Source organism: Staurois parvus, unplaced genomic scaffold, assembly GCF_062004578.1.
Source record: "Staurois parvus isolate SC_StPar_1 unplaced genomic scaffold, SC_StPar_1.0 ptg000894l, whole genome shotgun sequence".
In the NCBI taxonomy this organism is placed as follows: Eukaryota; Metazoa; Chordata; class Amphibia; order Anura; family Ranidae; genus Staurois; species Staurois parvus.
In genome coordinates this window covers 2,495,375-2,517,872 of record NW_028318690.1, presented here as the reverse complement: position 1 = coordinate 2,517,872, position 22,498 = coordinate 2,495,375, and the positions used below count along the sequence as shown (strand labels likewise).

The following is a 22,498-nucleotide window of genomic DNA, read 5'->3' as shown; positions in this document are numbered from 1 at the left end:
CACGAACTGCATTTATAAAACATGCATTGTGAAGATTCACTTGTACATTCATCAAGAAAGCAATATTTCTGGACCTTCAACAACACATGTTCTTCACTCACTATTCATAACCTATTATAATGTGACATTCAGTGCATTTGCACCAAATCCTTTGCTTTGCACAAACTCTGTCAGGTTGATTTACTAAAGGAAAATAGACTGTGCACTTTGCAAATGCAGGTGCACTCATTTTCCAAGAGCAGGGGCAGACTGACCATTTGGGAACTCAGGCAATGCCCGGGGGCCCGGGGTTAGTAGGGGGCCCCATGAGATGTCCCTGGTACCTTTCATAGGCTTTTTTGGGTGTGGTTTGAGTGTAAGTGAGGACACAGGGGCCCCATGATCCCCTATTGCCCGGGGGCCCCATGAGTTGTCAGTCCGCCCCTGTCCCAGAGCTTAGTGATTGTGGTGAAGCTCTACTGATTTCCAACATCCAATCATGTGCAAGCAACAATGGATTTTTTTAAATTTTCCTTGCACTTGATTCCTTACAAAGTGAAGCTTCAGAACATTCACTAAGTTCTAGGGACAATGAGTGCAACTGTACTTGCAAAGTCCACAGTCTATTTGGCTTTTATAAATCAACCCCCATGTTAAAGTGATGGATCTGTCTTTAATACAGTCTTTTACATATATTTTAAAAGCCCTGTCCCTGAGCCGTCTATACTCCATTTTTCTTCACTACCCCATCACACTATTCAGCCACAGGTTCTAATTGCTAGCAGAAGTTTGCACAGGGCTACTTTCTCCTAACTCCTATGTGACAGCATTGCATTAATTACTAAGCGCCTGCGATGTCACATAAAGTGAGTCGCATTCACCTCCATATCCGGGAGCGATGGGTATTTCCATCGCTCCTGTCAACAAAACATAGTGGCAAGGAAGTAAAGGAAAATTAAAGTATATCATGTGTAGGGACCATGCTTGAAAGCACACCTATTAATTTGCTGTGCATTAAAAACACATTTTAGGTGCAGATTTACCACTTTGGAATGGGGTATGTATATGGTTTTTGGCAAATGTGGAATGTCACAGATGGCCTGGATGTCACAGATGCTGGGTTATAAATTGTGAGCAGAGAGTACCATAGTCGCCCTTTTCCACAAAAGAACATATACTGGTGAGTGTCCACAAACGTTGCTTAATTTGGTGGAAGTACAGGTGAATGTTCCTAGTGAATGTGTTTTACAAAAGCAGTGCATGATTCACCAGTGAATTTGTAGTAAAAATCATGCTCATTGCTTGGAGTTGTCACATTTCAGCTCTGTTACATTTCACCAAATAACTAGTAAACATACATTTGACTTTCCTGGGGCATTTATACAGCTTACAGTAAGAATAGAAATATTTTAGAAAGATGCCAAATTCAAAACCATTTAAGTTGCTTCACTCATTCATTACACCTAAATTATGTTAATCATTATATATTTCAATTACGAAGTATAGTTTTTACCTTCTGCTAGATAGCTGGAGCAGGCAAGAGATTGATGTTGATGCCGTCCATTAACAATCATCAGCAATATGTCCTAGAAGAAAGCATAGATGAAAGAATGAAATATTAAAACAAGACACAAAATTAACTATGTGATAAACGGGGGCTGCATAAAAAACACGAAACACATTTTTACTACTATAATCATAATACATAATAGCATATCATAAAATGGCATTTTAGAAAATGATTCAGATGCATGATACAGGCTTACTGAGAAATACATTTAATAGTCTAAACAACCAAGTGAAAAAAATAAGCATGCTCATATACAATTATTCCGATTTTACCTTTTACCATTAGAATGAATCAATGACTGATTTATACACCTTGCATTCTGCAGCAAACCTTTCTCAACATTAAATTGTCACAGCAGGGGCGGACTGACAACTCATGGGGCCCCCGGGCAATAGGGGATCATGGGGCCCCTGTGTCTTTGCCCAAACTCAAAAAAGCCTATGAAAAAAAAGGTACCAGGGGCATCTCATGGGGCCCCCTACTGACCCCGGGCCTTTGGGCAGTGCCCGAGTTTCCAAATGGTCAGTCCGCTCGTGTCACAGTTAAAGGAAACCTGTCATTCGAGAAACAAGGAGGCTGCACCTGCTTACCTTTCCTTCTGAAACCTTTAGCGGCCTAGCTGTACTCTGATCCTCATTCTTCAATCATTTGAATCACCTTGCATTTGAATAAAATCTGACTTTCTATATCTGCATACTTGTTTCAGATTGGTTACTTGCCACCAAAAGGGTCATAACAGCCAGGCAACTAGCAATCTCATAAGGAGGTCTGCAATGTCAACCATTGTGTTTTTTTTTTTTGTTTTTTTTTTAAATAGAGGGAGGGTGATGAGGTAGGACTGGGGCTGTGTATTTAGGCAACAGCACCATATAAAAAATAAATAAATAAATTGAAAAAGCCCCAGGTTGTAAAATAAGAAAGATGATACTTACCTTTCTAGTACGTTGTGTGTTAAAACTTTGCATTCTTGCCAGCCCAGAGTTTTGGCTAGTGTGTAAACCGTTGGGTGCCATGGTTCCTCCTACCAGCCATTGCGCTACTATAGGACAGTGGCTTAGCAGCCAGCAGGATAAACCACAGTTTACCTTCTGGCCCTGAAAGAGGCATTGATGAGGCAGCAGCAGTGATACATATGGCCATGTGTGTTTATTATTATACAGGATTTATATAGCGCCAACAGTTTACACAGCACTTTACAACATAAGGGCAGACTGTACAATTATAATACAAATGAATAAAATAGGAATCAAAGGGCCCTGCTCACTAGAGCTTACAATATCAGAGGGCAGGTCAAGCGATACAAAAAGGTAATAACTGTAGGGAATTAGCAGGGTAGGCCTCTCTGAAGAGAAAGATTTTCAGGGATTGTCTAAAAGTGGACAGACTAGAAGATAGTCAGACAGATTGGGGTAGGGAGTTCCAGAGGATAGGAGAAACTTGGGAGAAGTCCTTGAGGCAAGCATGGGAGGAGGTGACAAGGCAGCTAAAAAGCAGGAGGTCTTGGGAAGAACGAAGAGAACAATTAAGTTGGTATTTAGAGACTGTTAGTGATGTAGCTGGGGACCCAATTGCGGATGGCTTTGTTTCATGTGAACCATGTAGAATTCAGTCATAACTGGACACTTAAACACAATATTCTTTACTTGAATGGTTCAGCAGGAAGCAGACAATATTCTAACCATCTATGAGTAGGCTGATTGTACCCAATTTAATTGTTGTAGGACTTCAGTACAACCAGCCTGTTGGATTTTTCTGGCTACAGCCGCTAGCAACACTCACTATGTTCTCCCAGCAGGGACAGCTCCCCCCCATCACCCCCTGCCAGGATAACACAATAGGGGAGGGATTCCCCCTATCAACACTGACTGTGCTATATGACAATAACAGGGGTTGTTGCTACAGAACTGAAAGTTCATTTCATAGGCATACTGTAGATGTGAAATAGATGGAGGAATTTTAATGCTAATATATCTTCTTGAAAAGTTTATATTTTTGATCGGAGACAATTTTTGATGTCACAAAAATCACTTTGCAGTGATGTGGGACACTGAAGTGCTGTAAGTTGTATGGTTCTCAATGCAAATATAAAAAATATGAGTCATTGTGGATTCAGGGAAAAACATCTCTGGCCCACACACTTTCCTTCAAACATTTCAGTGGCCCACACACATAATAGAGTCTCTTCTAGACCACAGGCATAACAAGCACTTCTAAATACTAACATGGAGGTCAGGTATCTGGAAATGTTCTATAGATCAGCACAAAATGCTTAGTCTTGTTTCAAAGAGGATAAGCCATATTTTCTGCTCTTTAATCAGACAAACCATGTAGTGAGACAAGTCAAGTTTCACATGAGAGTGAGAACACTTCCAGCTGCCTTCTGAGAAAGATCTCTGCTGACGTGCTAGAAGGAGTTGGCTTAGGGACAAAAGCTTTGGATACAGAGGCACTGGCCAAGCTCTTCATACTCGGAGCTCACTTTCAAATGTGGGGAAAATGATACCTGTACTTTAGACCATTCATAACCGTGCTTTACATTTTTTTAAAGGCCTATTTCCAGCCAAATGTTCTTTTCTCATTGCGGATAGATTGGGGTTAAAGTAAACCTTCACCCTAAACGAAGTCTCATATTACTCCAGTTTCCTCCCACACTCCAAAGACATGTTGGTAGGTTAATTGGATCCTGTCTAAATTGGCCCTAGTATATGTATGTATGAATGTGAGTTAGTGACCTGAGATTGTACACCCCTTGAGGGTTAGGGACTGATGTGAATGTACAATATATATGTAAAGCGCTGCATAAAAATGGACGGCGCTATATAAGTACCTGAAATAAATAAATATTGCCTTGCCTCCTCCCCCCTTCCTCTTACAATTGAAGAGATATACACTATATTGCCAAAAGTATTGGGACACCTGCCTTTGCACATGTTCTGTCCCCCTTGCTACTGTACAGCGCTGAGCATACCCTTTGGTGCTATATAAATACTGTATAATAATAATTATATATATATATATATATATATATATATATATATATATATATATATATATACACACATATACATATACACACACACACACTATATTACCAAAAGTATTGGGGTGCCTGCCTTTGCACGCACGTCATGAACTTTAATGGCATCTCAGTCTTAGTCTGTAGGGTTCAATATTGAGTAGGTCTACCCTTTGCAACTATAACAACTTCAACTCTCCTGGGAATGCTGTTCACAAAGTTTAGGAGCGTGTCTATGGGAATGTTTGACCATTCTTCCAGAAGCGCATTTGTGAGGCCAGGCGCTGATGTCGGGCGAGAAGGCCTGGCTCGCATTCTCCGCTCTATTTCATCCCAAAGGTGTTCTGTCTGGTTGAGATCAGGACTTTGCAGGCCAGTCAAGTTCCTCCACCCCAGACTTGCTCACCCATGTCTTTATGGACCTTGCTTTGTGCACTGGTGTGCAGTCATGTTGGAACAGGAAGGAGCCATCTCCAAACTGTTTCCACAAAGTTGGAAGCATAAAATTGTCCAAAATGTCTTGGTATGCTGAAGCCGTAGGAGTTCCCTTTCACTGGAACTAAGGGGAAAAGCTCAACCCCTGAAAACCAACCCTACACCATAATCCCCCCTCCACTAAACTTTACATTTGGCACAATCCAGTCAGGCAAGTACTGTTTTCCTGGCAAACCCAGACACATTCATCAGATTGCCAGACAGAGAAGCACGATTCGTCACTGCAGAGAACACGTCTCCACTGCTCTAGTCCAGTAGCGGTGTTCTTTACACTACTGCATCCGATGCTTTGCATTGCACTTGGTGATGTAGGGCTTGGATGCAGCTGCTCGGCCATAGAAACCCATTCTATGAAGCGCTCTATGCACGGTTGTTGTGCTAATCTGAAGGCCACATGAAGTTTGGAGGTTTTTAGTGATGGACTCTGCAGACAGTTGGCGACTTCTATCATTTTCAGTGGCCTGCCACTTTGTGGGTGAGTTGCTGTTGTTCCCAGTTGCCTCCACTTTGTTATAATACCACTAACAGTTGACCATGGAATATTTAGTAGCAAGGAAACTTCACGGATGGCATTACTGCACAGCTGGTAACCTATGATGGTACTACACTTGAATTCTGACATCGACCCATTCTTTCACAAATGTTCGTAAAAGTAGTCTGCATGCCTAGGTGCTTGATTTCATACATCTTTGGCCATATAGTGTATATACAGTATGTGTGTATTTATAGACTATTTGCTCTGCAATGCAGCACTTCTACACTCCTCTCCTAGGCGAGAATGATATCTGTGTTGCCCTCCTGGATTCTGTGCATGCGCAGATATGCCACAGGGCTTCAGGTCCACTGAGCTCTGTGACACATCAATGCACACACAAATTTCTCCAGTACATTTGTTCACACACAGCTTTTTCCCATGCATGCACAAAGACAACTATTATGGAAGGATCGAAACTGCCATATTTACGCTTGCATTGGAAATTTCCTGCTTGTACAAAGATGTATATACGAAAACACTCCAGTGCTCAAGCAGCAGCACATCCAATGGTGTCAACATAATGGTGTCAAGGTTTGTTCCACTGCTTGGTTTTTTGAGACTATTTGGGGATGTTTTGGAAGTCGTATTTTGAGCTGGTCTGAGCTATGCATCATCTTATTGTTTTGGCTCTGCCCACATTCTCAATGAGGGGGGAGTTGCCAGAGCTGGATAATCTCTGAGGAAGGGGCACAACCCCCAAAATGGTTAGCCTTTCAACCTTGCCATGTCTGGATAAGGTGTCTTTGCCTTGTGGCTGGAGTTAATATTGATGTGTTTTTTTTCCTACTATTGTTGTAAGTACATTAACAGATTTGTATTCAATAACTTTTAAGGGTGGTCATGCACTAGGTGTTTGTGCGATGATGTGCTAAAGGGTTTTGTCAGGACCCAAAGACTTGGGCAGAGCCCTTCTGCACATGCACCATAATGGCAGCATGGGGGGTGGGTGGAACCACTAAAAAAGGGGCTGAAGCTCTTTAAAAAGTTACTAAACCCAGAACCCTGCATTCACTATATCTGGTCTCCCACAGTACACAGAACATGGAAATGCAATTATTTAGCAAATATAAACTGATAAATACCTTTTTTTCATCAGCAGTATATAGCAGTCTTGTGACTTTATCAGTGTCCAGCTGAGCCCTGGTTAAAGCTTGTAGGAGGAGTTTTCATTCTCCCCTGATGGTCCTATGAGGCTACAGAACCCCTGACCCTCTGTCTGGACAGAGCACCAAAAGAGCATGTGCAGCGTGCCCCCAAGGCTCTGTTCTATCAGGAGATAGATTGGGGACAGTAGAAGGAGCGGATCAGAGAAGACAGTATCAAACAGCCTTTTTACACAATGTGGAGGATTAACCCCTCAGGTTCCACATTGGGCATACCAAGCATGCTTTACTGCATTATACAGAGTGATTTTACTGTTGTGGGTTTAGCATAGGGTTGAAGTATAGGCAGATAGAAAAGATAAATGAATGCAGTTCTCTAATTATAAATACATGCTAAAATATACTTTTAAAATGCAAGGAGCCTAAGTAACTGAATTTGAGTCAGGTATCAGACTTGTGCAGCTACAGTGCAGCAGCAATGACATGTGTGAGGAAGAAGCAGTACAAGGAGCCAATAAGTTTATGTGCTGACAAAATAGCAAGCTGATATGAAGAGAAAGCAGACTGACAGAGAGATAAGCTGTTCACTGTGCCATTTCTCCTTTCACTGTCCAGTCACAGGCTATTGGAGGAGCAGGACAACCTGAGCTCAAGGGAAATGGGTGAATGATGAGAGCCATGGGAGCATCTAGAAGGCAGAAAAACAGTACTGCAGGGGAAATCTCTGCAGTGAAAAAAGTATAAAATTTTGGGGAAACAGTTGCCATCAGCACAGGAAGTGGCACACAACAACTTTACTATCAGGAGAGTCTATAAACCTTTAAATGAAATATAAGCATGAAAATATAGAACAGTGAGCAATCATTTAAACCACACCAAAAAAAAGCATTAGTTTTAATTACACGTTAAATCAATTAAAACAGAACATTCATAGACAACACAAAGCTGTGACAACCTCTCTTTGTCTCTTCTTAAACAGCATCACTTGAACACATGCTTTATGGTCCCGTATGACCCTTTCTTCCAGTACATTATTCATGCAGGTAGCCACCTTACACATTAAGTATGCATGTTCAAGGTTCCATCCAGTCTTATTGAATATGCATAGACTCATGATTTAATATCCTCTCACTATAGGATAGCACTTAAAGTTATGAGCAGCAGTCTCGGTAGACTTCATCTGATCCCCTCTCAGGGGATATTTGTCCCAGATACTGGGTCCACCCATCAGTCTGTTTCCAATCCAAGTCCTCTAGTTGGCATTTCCCTGCCCCACAAATGTTCCAATCTATGCAGTGATCACACGAGACAAGATTTGTTTCTACATGGGACTTTGTCACCACAAAAAGGTAGACAGAAGTATCCACTGCCTAACTAAAGTGTAGGCACTACCACAGGGGTTTGTAGAAAAGATATCCCTATAATATCTCAACTAATACTGTTTTTTTTCCAAGTACCCAAGATTCACATACAAACATGCTTTGTAATAAGAACCGCAAAAGCCTAAGCCAACCTCCTGCATATCCCATGACTCGTTTTATGGTGGGTTCTCTATCACAACAGCAGTCTTTAAATGTCTACCAGCTTGCACACACATTTTCTACAGAAGGTGCACATAACCAATGCTATGGGCTGCAACTGCATAGAGTAGAATTGCTAATTACCATGACAGTGGTCATTCAGAGTGTCTTGTAACATAACAGCAGTCACTCATATCATTCATGTTACAACACTTACAATCTCCGGTGACAAGGCAGAAGCTGCTCATCGAGTCTTGTAGCATGACAGCTGTCTCTTTCAGTCTCTTGTACCATGAGCCCTAATGGCAGACGTCTGTAACATAGAAGACCCATGGCGACAACAGTGGACCACGCCTGAGCAATGTGTGTGGGCACGGCCGCTTGTACTATCCATAAAGGGACTGTTTTGCAGGAGCACAACTGTTTGCACTCCATAATAGATAATAATAATAATAATAAACAACCTTCATGGCAGGATTATCAGGTAATATTTCATAAGAAGCAACCACAGCAAGTGGCAGAGGAAACATATGCAAACCATCCGACCAACTGAATACTTGAAGAGGACGATGGGCAAGTGAAGAATCAGCATTTCATGAAATGGGCTGGCAGTAAATAAGTATATGCAGGCTTTTTAGCAGGTTTTTTTCCCACAGGGCGATGACAGGATAACATCAAAAAGATTGAAAACAACGATGAAATTACATTAGTGTGTTCCCACTTTTTGAAGAGTTGCCATCATTTGCTACTAACCCCATTACAGGGACACAGACAACAGTACAATTTCAGTGAGGAATGGAACAATTTTCCTCAGGTCTGTCATACTTTATACCCCCTGGAGCAGCCATACCCTTGTAGTAGAACAGATTCCGTTTTTATTGGGGCATTTGTTACTATCCACTCTCCGCCCTACATTGTGGTCTGCATTTTAGATTACAATCTTTTTATTGAGGTTGCAAAACAATAAATCCCCACAATGGGGAACAATAAACATTTGTGCATATAAAATGGCTAGACAGATCCATGCAATGTTTGAGTATAGACAACGGTAAGATAAATGTTGGCAATGTGACATGACGGTAATGTTAAGTAATTAAACTGTTACAAATAAAGGACATTTATTGAACCATCGTGTGCTGAGTGTATTCTTTTTTGTAAGGTTTCTATGCTCAACAGTTGCAACAATTTAAAGCATCGGTGTCCAACCTGCCATACAGGGAAGGGGGGAAAAAAAGGGGTGGGGAGAAGGGTGGTGGAGAGGAGAGATTGAATGAGGGGTAAGATGCAGTTTAAAGACCCCCCCCACTAGTTTTTTTTGCCCCTTACCTTTTTCACAGTGTTCTTCACAAAAAACATACATGCCCAGTGAATCCAGTGGTGTTCTGTAGTGATCCACCTCTTTTCTGCTGCTCAATCAGCTCATGCCACCATCTACTTTTTCATCTTTTTTTTACATCGAGAGTCATATCTGTCTGGTTCTTGTGAGTGGCCTCCTATTGAAGCTCCTGATGACTTGCTTGACAGCTTGTATTTCTTCAGCACATTCAGGGGAATTGAAAGTAGTTCTAAAGATTGAAGGATTTTTATCTTCCGTGTGCAGCATCAATCCCAGCCCCTCAATACTCACTTAAGCCCCCTCTCAAACCAGTGATGTGCACTGGAGTGTCGGCTATCCCAGGACTCCCTCTTCTCACTGTCTGAGACAGAAGCAAGAGCCACATTGCTGTCAATCACAGCCAGTGAGCCAATGAGAAGAGAGGGGGCGGAGCCTAGCCGAGGCTCCATGTGTGAATGGACACATGGAGCAGCAATTGCCCCATAGCAAGCTGCTTGCTGTGGGGGCACCCAACAGGAGGGAGGGGCCAGGACAGCCTGTGGGTGACCCGAGAAGAAGAAGATCTGGGCTGCTCTGTGCAAAATCACAGCACACAGCAGGTAATATAGACATGTTTATTTTTTTCTTTAATTAAAACTAAGCCTTTAGAATCACTTTAATAAATCCCTAAAAACACTTTTTTCGGTGCTATGGACTTTCAAAATTCCATGTCGTATGTTGTAGTAGCTATACCAACACTTGATGTAGATTCAGTTGGTTCTTAATAGCGCCACTTTTACAAGGCGGGCTATTAATGTGCTAAATTAAAGAATAATTACCTCCAGTTTGTAGAGTGTAGAGAGCGGGAGCATGCGGGCGTGCATGTGCAGAAGCGTGCGAGTGCGCAGTAGTGTACACGTCACCGCAAGGCGGGCTATTTAAACCTGCAATACAGTGTAATCAATGCCTTCTGGTCTATAACGTCCTGCACTTCATAACCTGATTCTGTTGCCTGTATCCTGATCTGACCTGACTAAGAAAGAACTCCGCCTGCACTGACTCCGGCTATCCCTGACTATCCGCTTGCCTGCTCCCTTGTACTTGATTTGCTCATTTGATCCTGACCCGGCTTGACTGAGTCTGCTGCACCTACTTACCTGTATCTTCACCTGGCTTGTATCCTAATTGCTGCCATACTTACCTGCTGCTGCACCCACGATCCTGCACCTGGCCTGCATCCTGGTCACTGCCATACTTACCTGCTGCTGCACCCACGGTCCTACACCTGGCCTGCATCCTGGTCACCGCCATACCTGCCTGCTGCCGCATCCGGGCTCCTGTGTCCAGTCCCAGTCTGCATTCTGATTGCCACCATACCTGCATGCTGCTGCACCTACATTCCTGCATCCGCACCGGGCCTGCATCTGGATCTCCTGGGTCTTTGTTTACCTGCCGCCAGCTCCAGACCTACCCGGTACTCGTGCCACTCCTGGCTCTGCGCCCTCTGTTCCCACTATCAGGGGCTCCGAGCAGGAGTAGGAAGAAGACTCCTCTTCTCCACGTCAGGCTCCCCAACCAGGTACGTGACACCAACTGTGTGCTTTTGTCGCAGGTGTCATATTTGCCACTATTACCCTTCTCCCATCACTGGCTGTTTAGTGCACCATCAGGCTCCGCCCACCCAACTACAAAAATCCCTGCTGCTGCAATGCCTGTATGACAATGGACTGCTTATATGGACACTTTGGCCTCAGTGCACCTCCACAGTGCATGTCACAAATTATTGTACAACAGGTACATGAATCTGTTACCTGCACTAGCACTTTTCATCTTGAGGCACGTCGGAAATCTAGACACTCTTTGAATTCCCGATTGTGTTTTATAAGTGTCTTTTGTCACTTTACAAATACCCCCTTGGTATTTTCCGTGCATGCTGGAGCGCAGTAAAGAATGCCTCTCCTTCATACGTAAAGATGCTATGCAAGGTTAGTTGAGGTAACAAAGATCTCCTGCCCTTGATAACATAAAAGTCAATGTACTTTACAATATTAAAATCTCATTCCGACTGACATACAGAGCAAGTGGCTAATTTCTATGAATAATCGGTGCATGATAGCCTATGCATGAGCAGTCCTGTGCCCAGCAAATTTCTGCCAAACCTAGGCAGAGATCCAGACAAATGTTACACTCCTTTAAAAGGATATTAGAGCTTCCAATGTAGCCATGCTTAACACATTATACAATTTCAATGCAGTTTCAAGAGGCATAAGGAGCCATATGTGTGATACATTTGTTCCTGTAAAGTCTGCTATATATTTCAGCTTATGCTTTAACCCTCTGGGTGCTGGTTTTATGAAGTAACAATTCTTTTTTCTTTAAATTTACCCTTTACATATCAAGGCCTGAAGCAGTCACCTTAAAAGCAAAATCACTTCACATGAACCAATAGGGCAGATACCAAAATTAACAAATCATAATTTAAGCAAAAAATTAAGTAAAATAATCTTTGTCTAGAATACACACTATCATGTAACCCAGGGGTCCCCAAACTGCGGCCTAGATTTGGCCCTCTGCTTACCTTTATCCAGCCTTTGGGGAAGTATTCCTTCCACTCATATGGAGGTACTATTTCTTCCAATGACACCAAAGACAGGGCACTATTCCTCCCACTGACACCATCAATGGGGTACTATTCCTCCCAATGACACCATAGACTGTGTACTAATTCTTCCACTGACACCAATAATTTAATTTTTTTTACTCCCACTGACCACCAAGCCTATGGCAAGGTTTGCTCCCACTGATGCCAGGGCATTTTCTACTTCCTCTGGACACAGTCTGGCCCCCTAATATTTAAAGGGCAGTACACTGGCCCTTTGTTGTGAAATGTTGGTGGCCCCTGATGTAACCTGTATCTTAGGCAAAGATGAACTAGTCTCTGGATAACATACACTGGGAGTTTCACTTCATTAGACATTTTTTCTGTTACTTTCAACCAGCCAGACAAGATCAGTGAGATTTCAGTATCACAGAAAGCAAAATTTGCTTAGGTACTGAGCTAATAAATTGCAGCATTTGAGGGCTCATTCACACCAGGTGCATTGCGCTGCATTGATCACCACTGATTGAAGGTTTAAAGCAAAGGCACATAGGCCTCATATATACTTGCATTTGGGGGGCAGGGATGGGGATGTTATCACATTGCAGCCTCAATGTTTTGCACCATGGCACAGCACAAATTATACCTGCTGTCTCGCTCAGCTGAAAGTAGCGGACCATGCCACTACCACCCCACAATTGGTGGTGCAGGTTTTTAGGGGTTAAAACAGACAGTGAAAAGGTGACATTGCATCCCACTGCCCCTACACAACATACAATACACACACAAATTTTATGGGGCATAACATGCGCCTACTTATGTGAATGGGCCCTTATACATAATTACAAACAATGCTTAGAAACAAGGTTTTTATTGATTCTCTCACACTATTGGCCAGGAAGCGGTAAAAACAGGTGGCTAAGCTGTGGTTTTACCAACCCCCCCCCCCCCCTCTCCTGGCCGCCCACAGAAATTCTAAACACTACAGCCTGACAGGGCTATACCCCTACAGCAACCATGGCAGTTTTTTTCTCAGGCTTCAGAGTTTGACAGGGGCACCAGCTGATGAGATCAATGGGGCTATACCACAAACACTTAAAATTTCAGTAAAAAAAACCCAAAAAGCCACAAAGAAAAAAAAAATACAACACAGTAGCACCTCCTGAACATCTGCCATCTTCTGCTATAGAGGACAGTAAGTTGGGATGCACCGATACCGGTCTTTTATCGGCGAGTACGAGTAACGATACTAGTAGTCAAGTATTGGCCAATACCAATTACCGACATGTTTGCAATTTGAGCCCATACAAAATGAATGGGCTCAAATCGCACTGCAAGGAATAGCATGTGATTTGAACAGGAATGTGGTGCAATTCCTGTCCAAATTGCATGTGGTTTCCCTCACCTCTCCTGTGTGAACCTAGGCTCAAGTCACTATGACATGCCTGGGTTCACACAGGAGCGGTGTGGGTAGGACATCGATTGCATTGCTGTTCAAATCATGCTATTCTTTGCACTGCGATTTGAGCCCATTCTTTTTGTATGGGCTCAAGTCACACCACACATCGGTATTGGTACAACCCTAGTAGTAAGCATTATCTGTCTAAAAGGAGCTTTATAACATTTTGATGAAAATATTTACTTGGGTGATCTTTATTCATAAAAAAAAAAAAGATGGGGACAAAAAAAAATAGGAGGTCTCAATCTGGAAATACTAGCTGTTTAGCTGTCACAATAACGTTCAATACTTTGAATCACTAACCATGCATAGCGATAAGGACTTCTGCCTTTCCCAAAATGAGCCGAGCACTGGTTAAAGCATTAAAGAGCAGTTTTCATTCTCCTCTGACTGTCCTATGAGGATGCATAACCCCTGACCCTCTGTCTGGACAGTGCTGATTGGTCCTGTGCTGATCATATGCACCTTCCCAAAGGAAAAAATAAAACCTCTTTAGCAATACCCACTAAACTGAGCATGTGCAGAGTGACGCCTAGAGCTCTGTACTATTAGCAGATGGATTGGGGACAATAGAAGGGGAGGATCAGAGAAGACAGGATCAAACAGCCTTTTTACATATTGCAGAGGATTAACCCCTTAGGTTCCACAGTGAGCATAACAATCATGCTTTACTGCATATACAGACTGATATTACTGTTGTGGGTGTAGTAACACTTTAGGAGATCAACATACCAGTTAGGACAATAGCATTTTCAGGAGGTCAGCATTGACAGCCCCATATATTCCTGGGTTTAATTTAAAGTGTATGTCCAGTTTTGAATAAAGTTGGAAGGGTGAGAGCTCCTGTCCAGTTTTAATGATATTGGTAACTGGCATATCAACTTGGCCCTGGGATGACCAGATCTTCATACTGTGACCTTGACATTGCAGAGAACATGACAGGGTCCTTGCTGCTCTTACCTCCATTACAGCCACCATAAACTAGGGGGTTTATAGGGGGTTATTTACTAAAACTGCATAGTGCAAAATCTGGTGCAGCTCTGCATAGAAACCAATCAGCTTCCAGGTTTTATTGTTAAAGCCTAATTGAAAACGTTGAAATTAAAAGCGGATTGGCTACTATGCACAGCTGCACCAGATTCTGAGTGTACCAGTTATAGTAAATCTCCCCTATAGTGTCAGCTGGTGTTGGCCACTAAGGGTCTCGGTCATGTATCAATGCTGGGCTGCGAGACCCGAGCATGGTCACAGAACAGGAATCTATGTGTGCCTCCAAGCTTAAAAATACTGGGTACTGTCAAACGTTGCCAGAGGCAGAAGTGGCAATGGAACACTGACAAGAGGAATAAAACTGATTCCAAGAGGGAAAAAGAGCAATGTGAAAGTGTCTCTAAGTCCTAAATCAAAGTGAAACTGCAATGCTATCCATTATAAAGCAATCAGAATTGTAATTCTTTTTCTAGTGTGAGTTCCTAAAGTGGTTCTAAAGTCTAAGCATCTTTTCACCTTAAAGTGGTTGTAAAGGCTCAAGGTTTTTTACCTTCATGCATTCTACACGCCCCACTATCAGTTTCCCCTGCCACCCCCAATCCCTAAACACTTACTTACTTACCTGACTGCTCCACCGATCCAGCACTGTCCTGTCAGCAGACCCCCCCCCCCTCCTCCTCTCTTCCTAGTCTCACAGGCAGCAGCGCGGGGCCATAGGAGTGGAGGGGGAATGACCAAGCTGCTCAAGGGGCACTCGTAGCAAGAAGCAGCGCAGAGCACTGTCAAAGGACTCTCGAAGAGCAGGTAATACCATCAGAAGAGGAGGTAATACCATCAGAAGGAGGTAGTAATACCATTTCGCAAAGCAGAACAAGTACAAAAAATATAAAAAAACAAAAAAAAACAAACACAAAACTATCCTTTACAAATCATATTAGTAAACCCCAAGTACATATTATACAAAGATGCCTCATTGTTTTCACTTCTAAAAATGCATTGATACAAAACCTCTCTAGTAAAAGAAAGCACTTCTAACCTATTATACTGCTATTTAAGCCCAACCGCCTCAAAGACAAATATTGCTTGTCTTCGTGTTGCTAGATCCAGTTATTATCTCATGAAATGTAGCTATAATTATTCCATGAATACTTATATTTTTAGTTAGCTTTCCTACATACAGCAGGGATAAAGACGAATTTAGTTGTGCTTAAAAAAGTAACAAAGAATGAGAATGCAATGGAGTAAAACCAAGCACTAAATAAAGCACATGAGAGAGAAACAGAATGGGAAAATAAAATCCTACTGTATTTTAGGCTGGGTTCACACTGATGCGGTGCGGGATTCGCAGCGTTTTCTGTGTGAATTCCGCTTCGCATCAGAATCGCATCCCGTTCATGTGAACCGCTGCGGGTGTGTATGTTAACAAACACCCCAAAATCTGTCCGCAAAATGCGGTGCGATGTGCAGAATCGGATCGCATGGGTGTGAATACCCATGTGATCCAATTCTAGTACGGACCAAAAAAATACAAAATGTGTGGCTCCAATCTCACTGCACACAATTCACATGTGATTTGCACAGGAATGCGGTGCGGTTCCTGTGCGAATCACATGCGATATACCACACTGCATATGTGTGAACCCAGCCTTAAAGTTATCATTGAGGAATAATTCCTCTGAGAAGGCCTTACTTCTGAGGAATGCTCTTATCTATTAGATTATGCTCCTCTCAGATTTATAGCACATTAATAAAAGTATTCAGACCCACTTCACTTTTTTCCATTTTGTTATCTTGCAGCCTGATATTAGAGTTGGTTATATTATTTTTTTTCCTCATTAATCTACACTGAAATATCACATGTACTTAAAGTGGAGCTCCAGTAGCAATGTAGAAAAATAAAAAAACTGAAGCTGCTGACTTTTAAGGGTAACACTGCAAGTTACATTTCTTTTGTGATGGATTTGGTAAAATGCCTATTCTGTTTTCGGTTTAAAATATATATTTTATACATATTTACTTTTATACTTTTTTATATCTCTAAATTAATATGTTGTGCATATATATATATATATAGTCTGCTGGGCTTTGCAGTCCTCCTTAACTTGTTTTGTTCAGAGTGATAGTCTCAACCCCTCCCTTCGCACTGAGAGGATTTTACTTAGACTTTGGGAATGTGAGGGGGGGGTGAAAAGATAACGGGATGAGAAGCAAGCATCAAGTTTCTACATTTCTCCTATATTTCAACCAAGCAAAATGTGCCTTTTAGAATGTGACTGTATATACGTAATAGTGACGTATACTCTATTGTTTTCTATGTATAAAAGGTTAAGCACCGCCCTGCAATAAACAGAGATGAGATGATGTGAAAGTGGTTGTACTGGTGTCAAGGTCCTACCTTTTCCCTGAGGTTATGTTACTCCATGTGCTGGCGTCCATCTTGGATTCTGCTGTGCATGATGGGAATCCTTTTATGCCTTCAGGTCTCTGTGGTCCATCCCCCAGAGGGGTGTGGCTGATGACATATAAGCCTGTGGCCCGCACATGCTCTTTGCACTTGTGTCTTGTGTCTTTGTGTTGCTATTACTCTGTTCTGACTCTCGTGACTCTCCTGGTATCTGATTCGGCTTGTGACTTGACTATTCTTTGTATTCTCCCTTGATCTGACCCTCTGTTGCTGAACCCAGCTCGTGACCTGTGATTCTCTGTCTGCTGTCCTGTACTGTTTTGTCCTGTTGTTGTTGACCCGGCTTATCTGACTAATCTTTTGTCTCTTCCACCAGCTACACGCCATTGGCGGCGGCCATTACCGCAGCTGAGGTGTCTCGGGGGCCGCGACCTGGTTCCTGGCTGCGTCAAGTCCATCCCCACCATCAGGGGCCCTGGTGAAGGGCAGCCTGGGACTTAGACTCCGCGCCCTGAGGGACTTCGGTCTGTGGGTAGTGGTTGTCGTCAGCCAGTGCGTTACATTGTTAGGCCTGCCTGTCCGTTCCTCGGCCCCTGCCCTGACATTTGGACAGTTGTCCGTGTAATTATTTTCCGGCGTGCACGCAATCCATATCTCAAAATTAGGAACAGCAGCAGAAATCCTACCCTGAGCCCGATTGTGGTTCTCACAACCTTTTTACTTTTAAATAAAAGTGGGCCACTCACTAAGAAGCTCTGCACTTGAGTGAAATCCCCACAAATATAACAGGGTGGGGGAAGAATTTTAGCTGGAGTTCTGATCCAAAAGGTATTTAAAGCTCATCTCCAGGCAACCCAAACACCTCCACCAATCCCTCCCACCTGGCCAATCCCATTCAAGTGGGCTTTCAGAAACCAAAAGACACCTTTAGCTTACCAGAGTCCCTTGCCACATAAAAGCCTTCAGTTAGTAGAGAGCAATGTCCCAGTGCTGAAGTCTGGGTCACTGTCGACTAGTCCTGTTTCCACTCTTTATTGGAGTGGTCTTCTCAGGTCCAGACAATAGCCACGTGATGACCTTACAACAGGCAGCCAATGAGAAATGCATGTATCACCATGGAGTGAAGTGGACACACCTAAAAGCAAGATCTTCCAACTCTGCAGCCCAAAAGAAAGAAGACTCAGGACCTGGTATGTCTTGTGACCACAGATTCACTTAAAGAGGAGCTCCAGTCTCCTGTATATAAATTAGAAGTCAGCAGCTACAAAAGCATTGTGAATGGGACCTGTCATGTGTCCCAGAAGACTGTGGGGAGGGGGAAGAGAACCTCCGCTTCCAATTGCCTAGACTATCGGAGCAGAAGTGGGAGCAGGTACCTGTCAAAATCAGGGCCCCGCTCCATCCCCCTTCCCCAACAGTGCCATTTCACAAACAGGAGTGGACAAGCAGAACATACCCTTTTTGGGTGGAGCTCTGCTTTAGGTAAAAAGGGCTGCTGGGCAGATTGTATTTAAATCCTTAGGATTATTATATGCTGGTCACAATAAGACCAAAGCTAGTAATAACGTTTGACTGTCCTTGTGTTTTCACACTCATTTAAAGTCCACTGAAAACACACAAAGAGACTTTATAAATATATAATATTATTTACACCGTTCAAAGAAAGCAAAATCAATATAGCTGCACTACCAGACACATTTCCTGTTCTGAACACTCAAAGCCTTTTTAGTCTTGGCACTTGCTGCATCTCTCTATATGGTTAGTGGAAATACTGATCTCTCTGCACAAACTGGAAGGCTCATTGACCAAATCCCAAAGGCACAGGTCTTCCAATGCAAACAATTGTAGTTCTTGTAGTTTGAAAAAGACTATTTTTGAGCAAAACACATGAATTTCTTCCCATTTTCTGTCTCGTGAGAAAGATTGCTGACAAATAAACCTCTCAGGATTTTAAACCTCAGTCAGTTTTTTTTTTTTAAATTTCTTTTTAGTCTCCACTGAGGAGACACAATGAGGACAAGAACAGCAATAAATATGACAGAGGTGGGAATCAACACTATTCAAAACCAAAAAAAGTACATACCTAAAATTATGTCAAGTAAACAGATGCATTCACTTACAACAGGTTGTGTTGCTACAGCCACTGTACACCCTGCGAGCATTAAAGCTCATGTACAATAACACATGGCATGTGTGTGCTGCAAATCATTCTAAAAAGCACCATAAAGCATATATACAGTGGAAAGGTTCCGAACCTTAGCTTGCACATTACAGTGTACTTGGTATTGCGTAGGTGTGTCAGGTAAGTGAAACCGTTTCTCCTCTTCCCTGGACAGAACAAGCTATTGTCACTTTCAATGCGGCCACAGCCTCACTGCAAGTGATCATTTTTTTCTGAGCTTTAAGGCAATGCACAACATGCAAAATGCATACATAAGCTTGCATAGATTAGAGCAATAAAAAGGATCCAGATAGCATATAACAGCGATCAGAAAATGGGAAGAAAAAAAAACACGCACACACAAAAAAGGGACAGCCAACAGAATGCAACCAAAAAGTTCTGTCATTTTCAATTGCAAAGTTCTCAAGACATGTAAAGACAACTATTGCGCACATACACCATTATAAGCGAGCCTTTCTAAACTACTTAAATTCAAGGGAAATATTTCTATGTCAACCTTGAAAAAGAATTCTTTAACCGCTTGAATACAGCCTACCGCAAGTTCAATGAGGCAGAGTGGCCCCACTGAGCTGAATCACTCGCAAGTCCGATCTGTGCTGCCATTCGCTACAGAACAAGTCGATCAGAAGGTCCATAATAATTTATGCTCAGCGAATGACAGTACAGAGCCCTGTGTTTACGAAGAACACAGGGCTCTGTACACGGGAGCAGAGATGTGTTTTTTTTTTTCAGGGAGAAAAAAAAAAAACTATCTAGTAGTAAAAACAGCAAATATTACACATTATTTAGGCACAGAGTTAACCCTTTGCCCCTAGATGATAACGCTTTCCCAGCCAGTATCATTAGCACAGTGAGTGTATAGTATTATCACTGATCACTGTATTAGCGTCGCTGGAGATTTAGGTGTCAGTTAGTCAGTTCCCCCCTAGTGTCAGATTGCATGTCGTACTAATCACAGTTCCGCTATAAGTCACTGTTTACCACCATATATACTAGTATAAATAATTTAAAATTGCTGTATACAGTGCCTTGAAAAATAGCCCTTGAAATTTTCCACATTTCGTCATGTTACAACCAAAAACGTAAATGTGTTTTACTGGAATTTATGAGGTAGACCAACACAAAGTGGCACAAAATAATTGTGAAATGGAAGGAAAATGCTAATTAGTTTTCAAAATTTTGTACAAATAAATATGGGAAAAGTGTGGTGTGCATTTGTATTCAGCCCCCCCGAGTCAATACTTTGTAGAACCACCTTTCACTGCAATTACAGGTGCAAGTCTTTTTGGGGATGTCTCTACCAGCTTTGCACATCTACAGAGTGAAATTTTTGCCCATTCTTCTTTGCAAAATAGCTCAAGCTCTGTCAGATTGGATGCAGAGCGTCTGTGAACAGCAATTTTCAAGTCTTGCCACAGATTCTCAATTGGATTTAGGTCTGGACTTTGACTGGGCCATTCTAACACATGAATGTGCTTTGATCTAAACCATTCCGTTATAGCTCTGGCTGTATGTTTAGGATCGTTGTCCTGCAGGAAGGTGAACTTCAGCCCCAGTTTCAAGTCTTTTGCAGACTCTAACATAGTGCCTAATGGTTAGTGTCGTTGAGAGGAATAGTGCCTCGCACCAGTAGAAGGAACAGAGCCCCAAGAACCGGATAAAAGCCAGCAGAGGACCACATCCCACATCAGGGGTCTCCACACAGTTTGGAGACCCCTGATCTAAACCATTCCATTATAGCTCTGGATCTACGTTTAGCATTGTTATGACTGGGGTGGAGGTTCACCTGCCAGCAGGACAAGTCTTTTGCAGACTCTAACAGGTTTTCTTTTAAGATTACCCTGTATTTGGCTCTGTCCATCTTCCCATCAACTCTGACCAGCTTCGCTGTCCCTGCTGAAGAAAGGCATCCCCACAACATGATGCTGCCACCACCATATTTCACGGTGGGGATGGTGTTTTAAGGGCGATGTGTAGTGTTAATTTTCCACCACAAATAGCGATTAGCTTTTAGGCAAGTTCAATTTTGGTCTCATCTGACCAGTGCACCTTCTTCCACATGTTTGCTGTGCCCCCCACATGGTTTCTCGCAAACTGCAAACGGGACTTCTTATGGCTTTCTTTCAACAATGGATTTCTTTTTTGCCACTCTTCCATAAAGGTCAGATTTGTGGAGTGCACGACTAATAGTTGTTCTGTGGACAGATTCTCCCACCTGAGCTGTGAATCTCTGCAGCTCCTCCCGAGTTACCATGGGCCTCTTGGCTGCTTAATGCTCTCCTTGCCCAGCCTGTCAGTTTAGGTGGACGGCCATGTTTTGATAGGTTTGCAGTTGTGCCATACTCTTTCAATTACCAGATGATGGAATGAATAGTGCTCCGTGAGATGTTCAAAGCTTGGGATATTTTTTTTTTATAACCCTGCTTTAAACTTCTCCACAACTTTATCCCTGACCTGTCTGATGTGTTCCTTAGTCTTCGTGATGCGATTTGTTCACAAATGTTCTTGAACAAACCTCTGAGGGCTTCACAGAGCAGCTGTATTTATACTGAGATCAAATTACACACAGGTGGACTCTATTTACTAATTAGGTGACTTCTGAAAGCAATTGGTTCCACTACATTTTAGTTAGGGGTATCAAGAGTAAAGGGGGCTGAATACAAATGCATGCCGCACTTTTCAGATATTTATTTGTAAAACATTTTGAAAACCATTTATCATTTTCCTTCCACTTCACAATTATGTGCTACTTTGTGTTGGTCTATCCTATAAAATCCATCTACAATTTTTGGTTTTAACATGTGGAAAATTTCAGGTGGTATGAATACTTTTTCAATCTATATGCATCCACTGGGATTTTATTTTTTTTTACCAAAGACATGTAGCAAAATACATTGCAGCCTAAGTTAATGAAGAAATTTGATTTATTTTTTATTGGACATGTTTTATAGCAGTAGTAAAGTGTAAAAAAAAAAAAAATTATAATAATTTTATATATATATATATATATATATATATATATATATATAAAATTTTAAATTTTCGGTCTTTCATTTACATAATTAAAAATAAAAAAAATCCCAGTGGTGATCAAATGCCACCAAAAGAAAGTTCTATTTTTGTGAAAAAATAAATAACATTTGCATACAGTGTTGCATGAAAGCGCAAATTTCCAGAAAAAGTAGCACAGTGCCGAATAGCAAAAACAAAAGTACCATTTATTGCTCTGACCCTCCTTTTTCTCCTTTTTTTTTCTGCTGGGATCTGAATTTCTGTTAGGTGGTAGCTACCTTCTCTTACTCGTTCTAGAAATTAGAGTGGTTCTAAAGGT

The 22,498-nt window shown here is 42.1% G+C and overlaps 1 protein-coding gene across 2 annotated transcripts in view; it reads right to left on the bottom strand.

Annotated features, from left to right (window-relative positions):
* The window catches only part of LOC149442367 (uncharacterized), a 302,010-nt gene that overhangs the window by 214,401 nt on the left and 65,111 nt on the right, over nt 1-22,498 (bottom strand). For both annotated transcript variants that reach the window (XR_016307201.1, XM_089656212.1), the window contains exon 2: nt 1,493-1,565. Coding sequence is in view for 1 of the 2 variants with exons in the window: in XM_089656212.1 (XP_089512338.1) it covers nt 1,493-1,565 (73 nt within the window). In the remaining variant the exon portion in view is untranslated. The remainder of the gene's footprint in view (nt 1-1,492; nt 1,566-22,498) is intronic.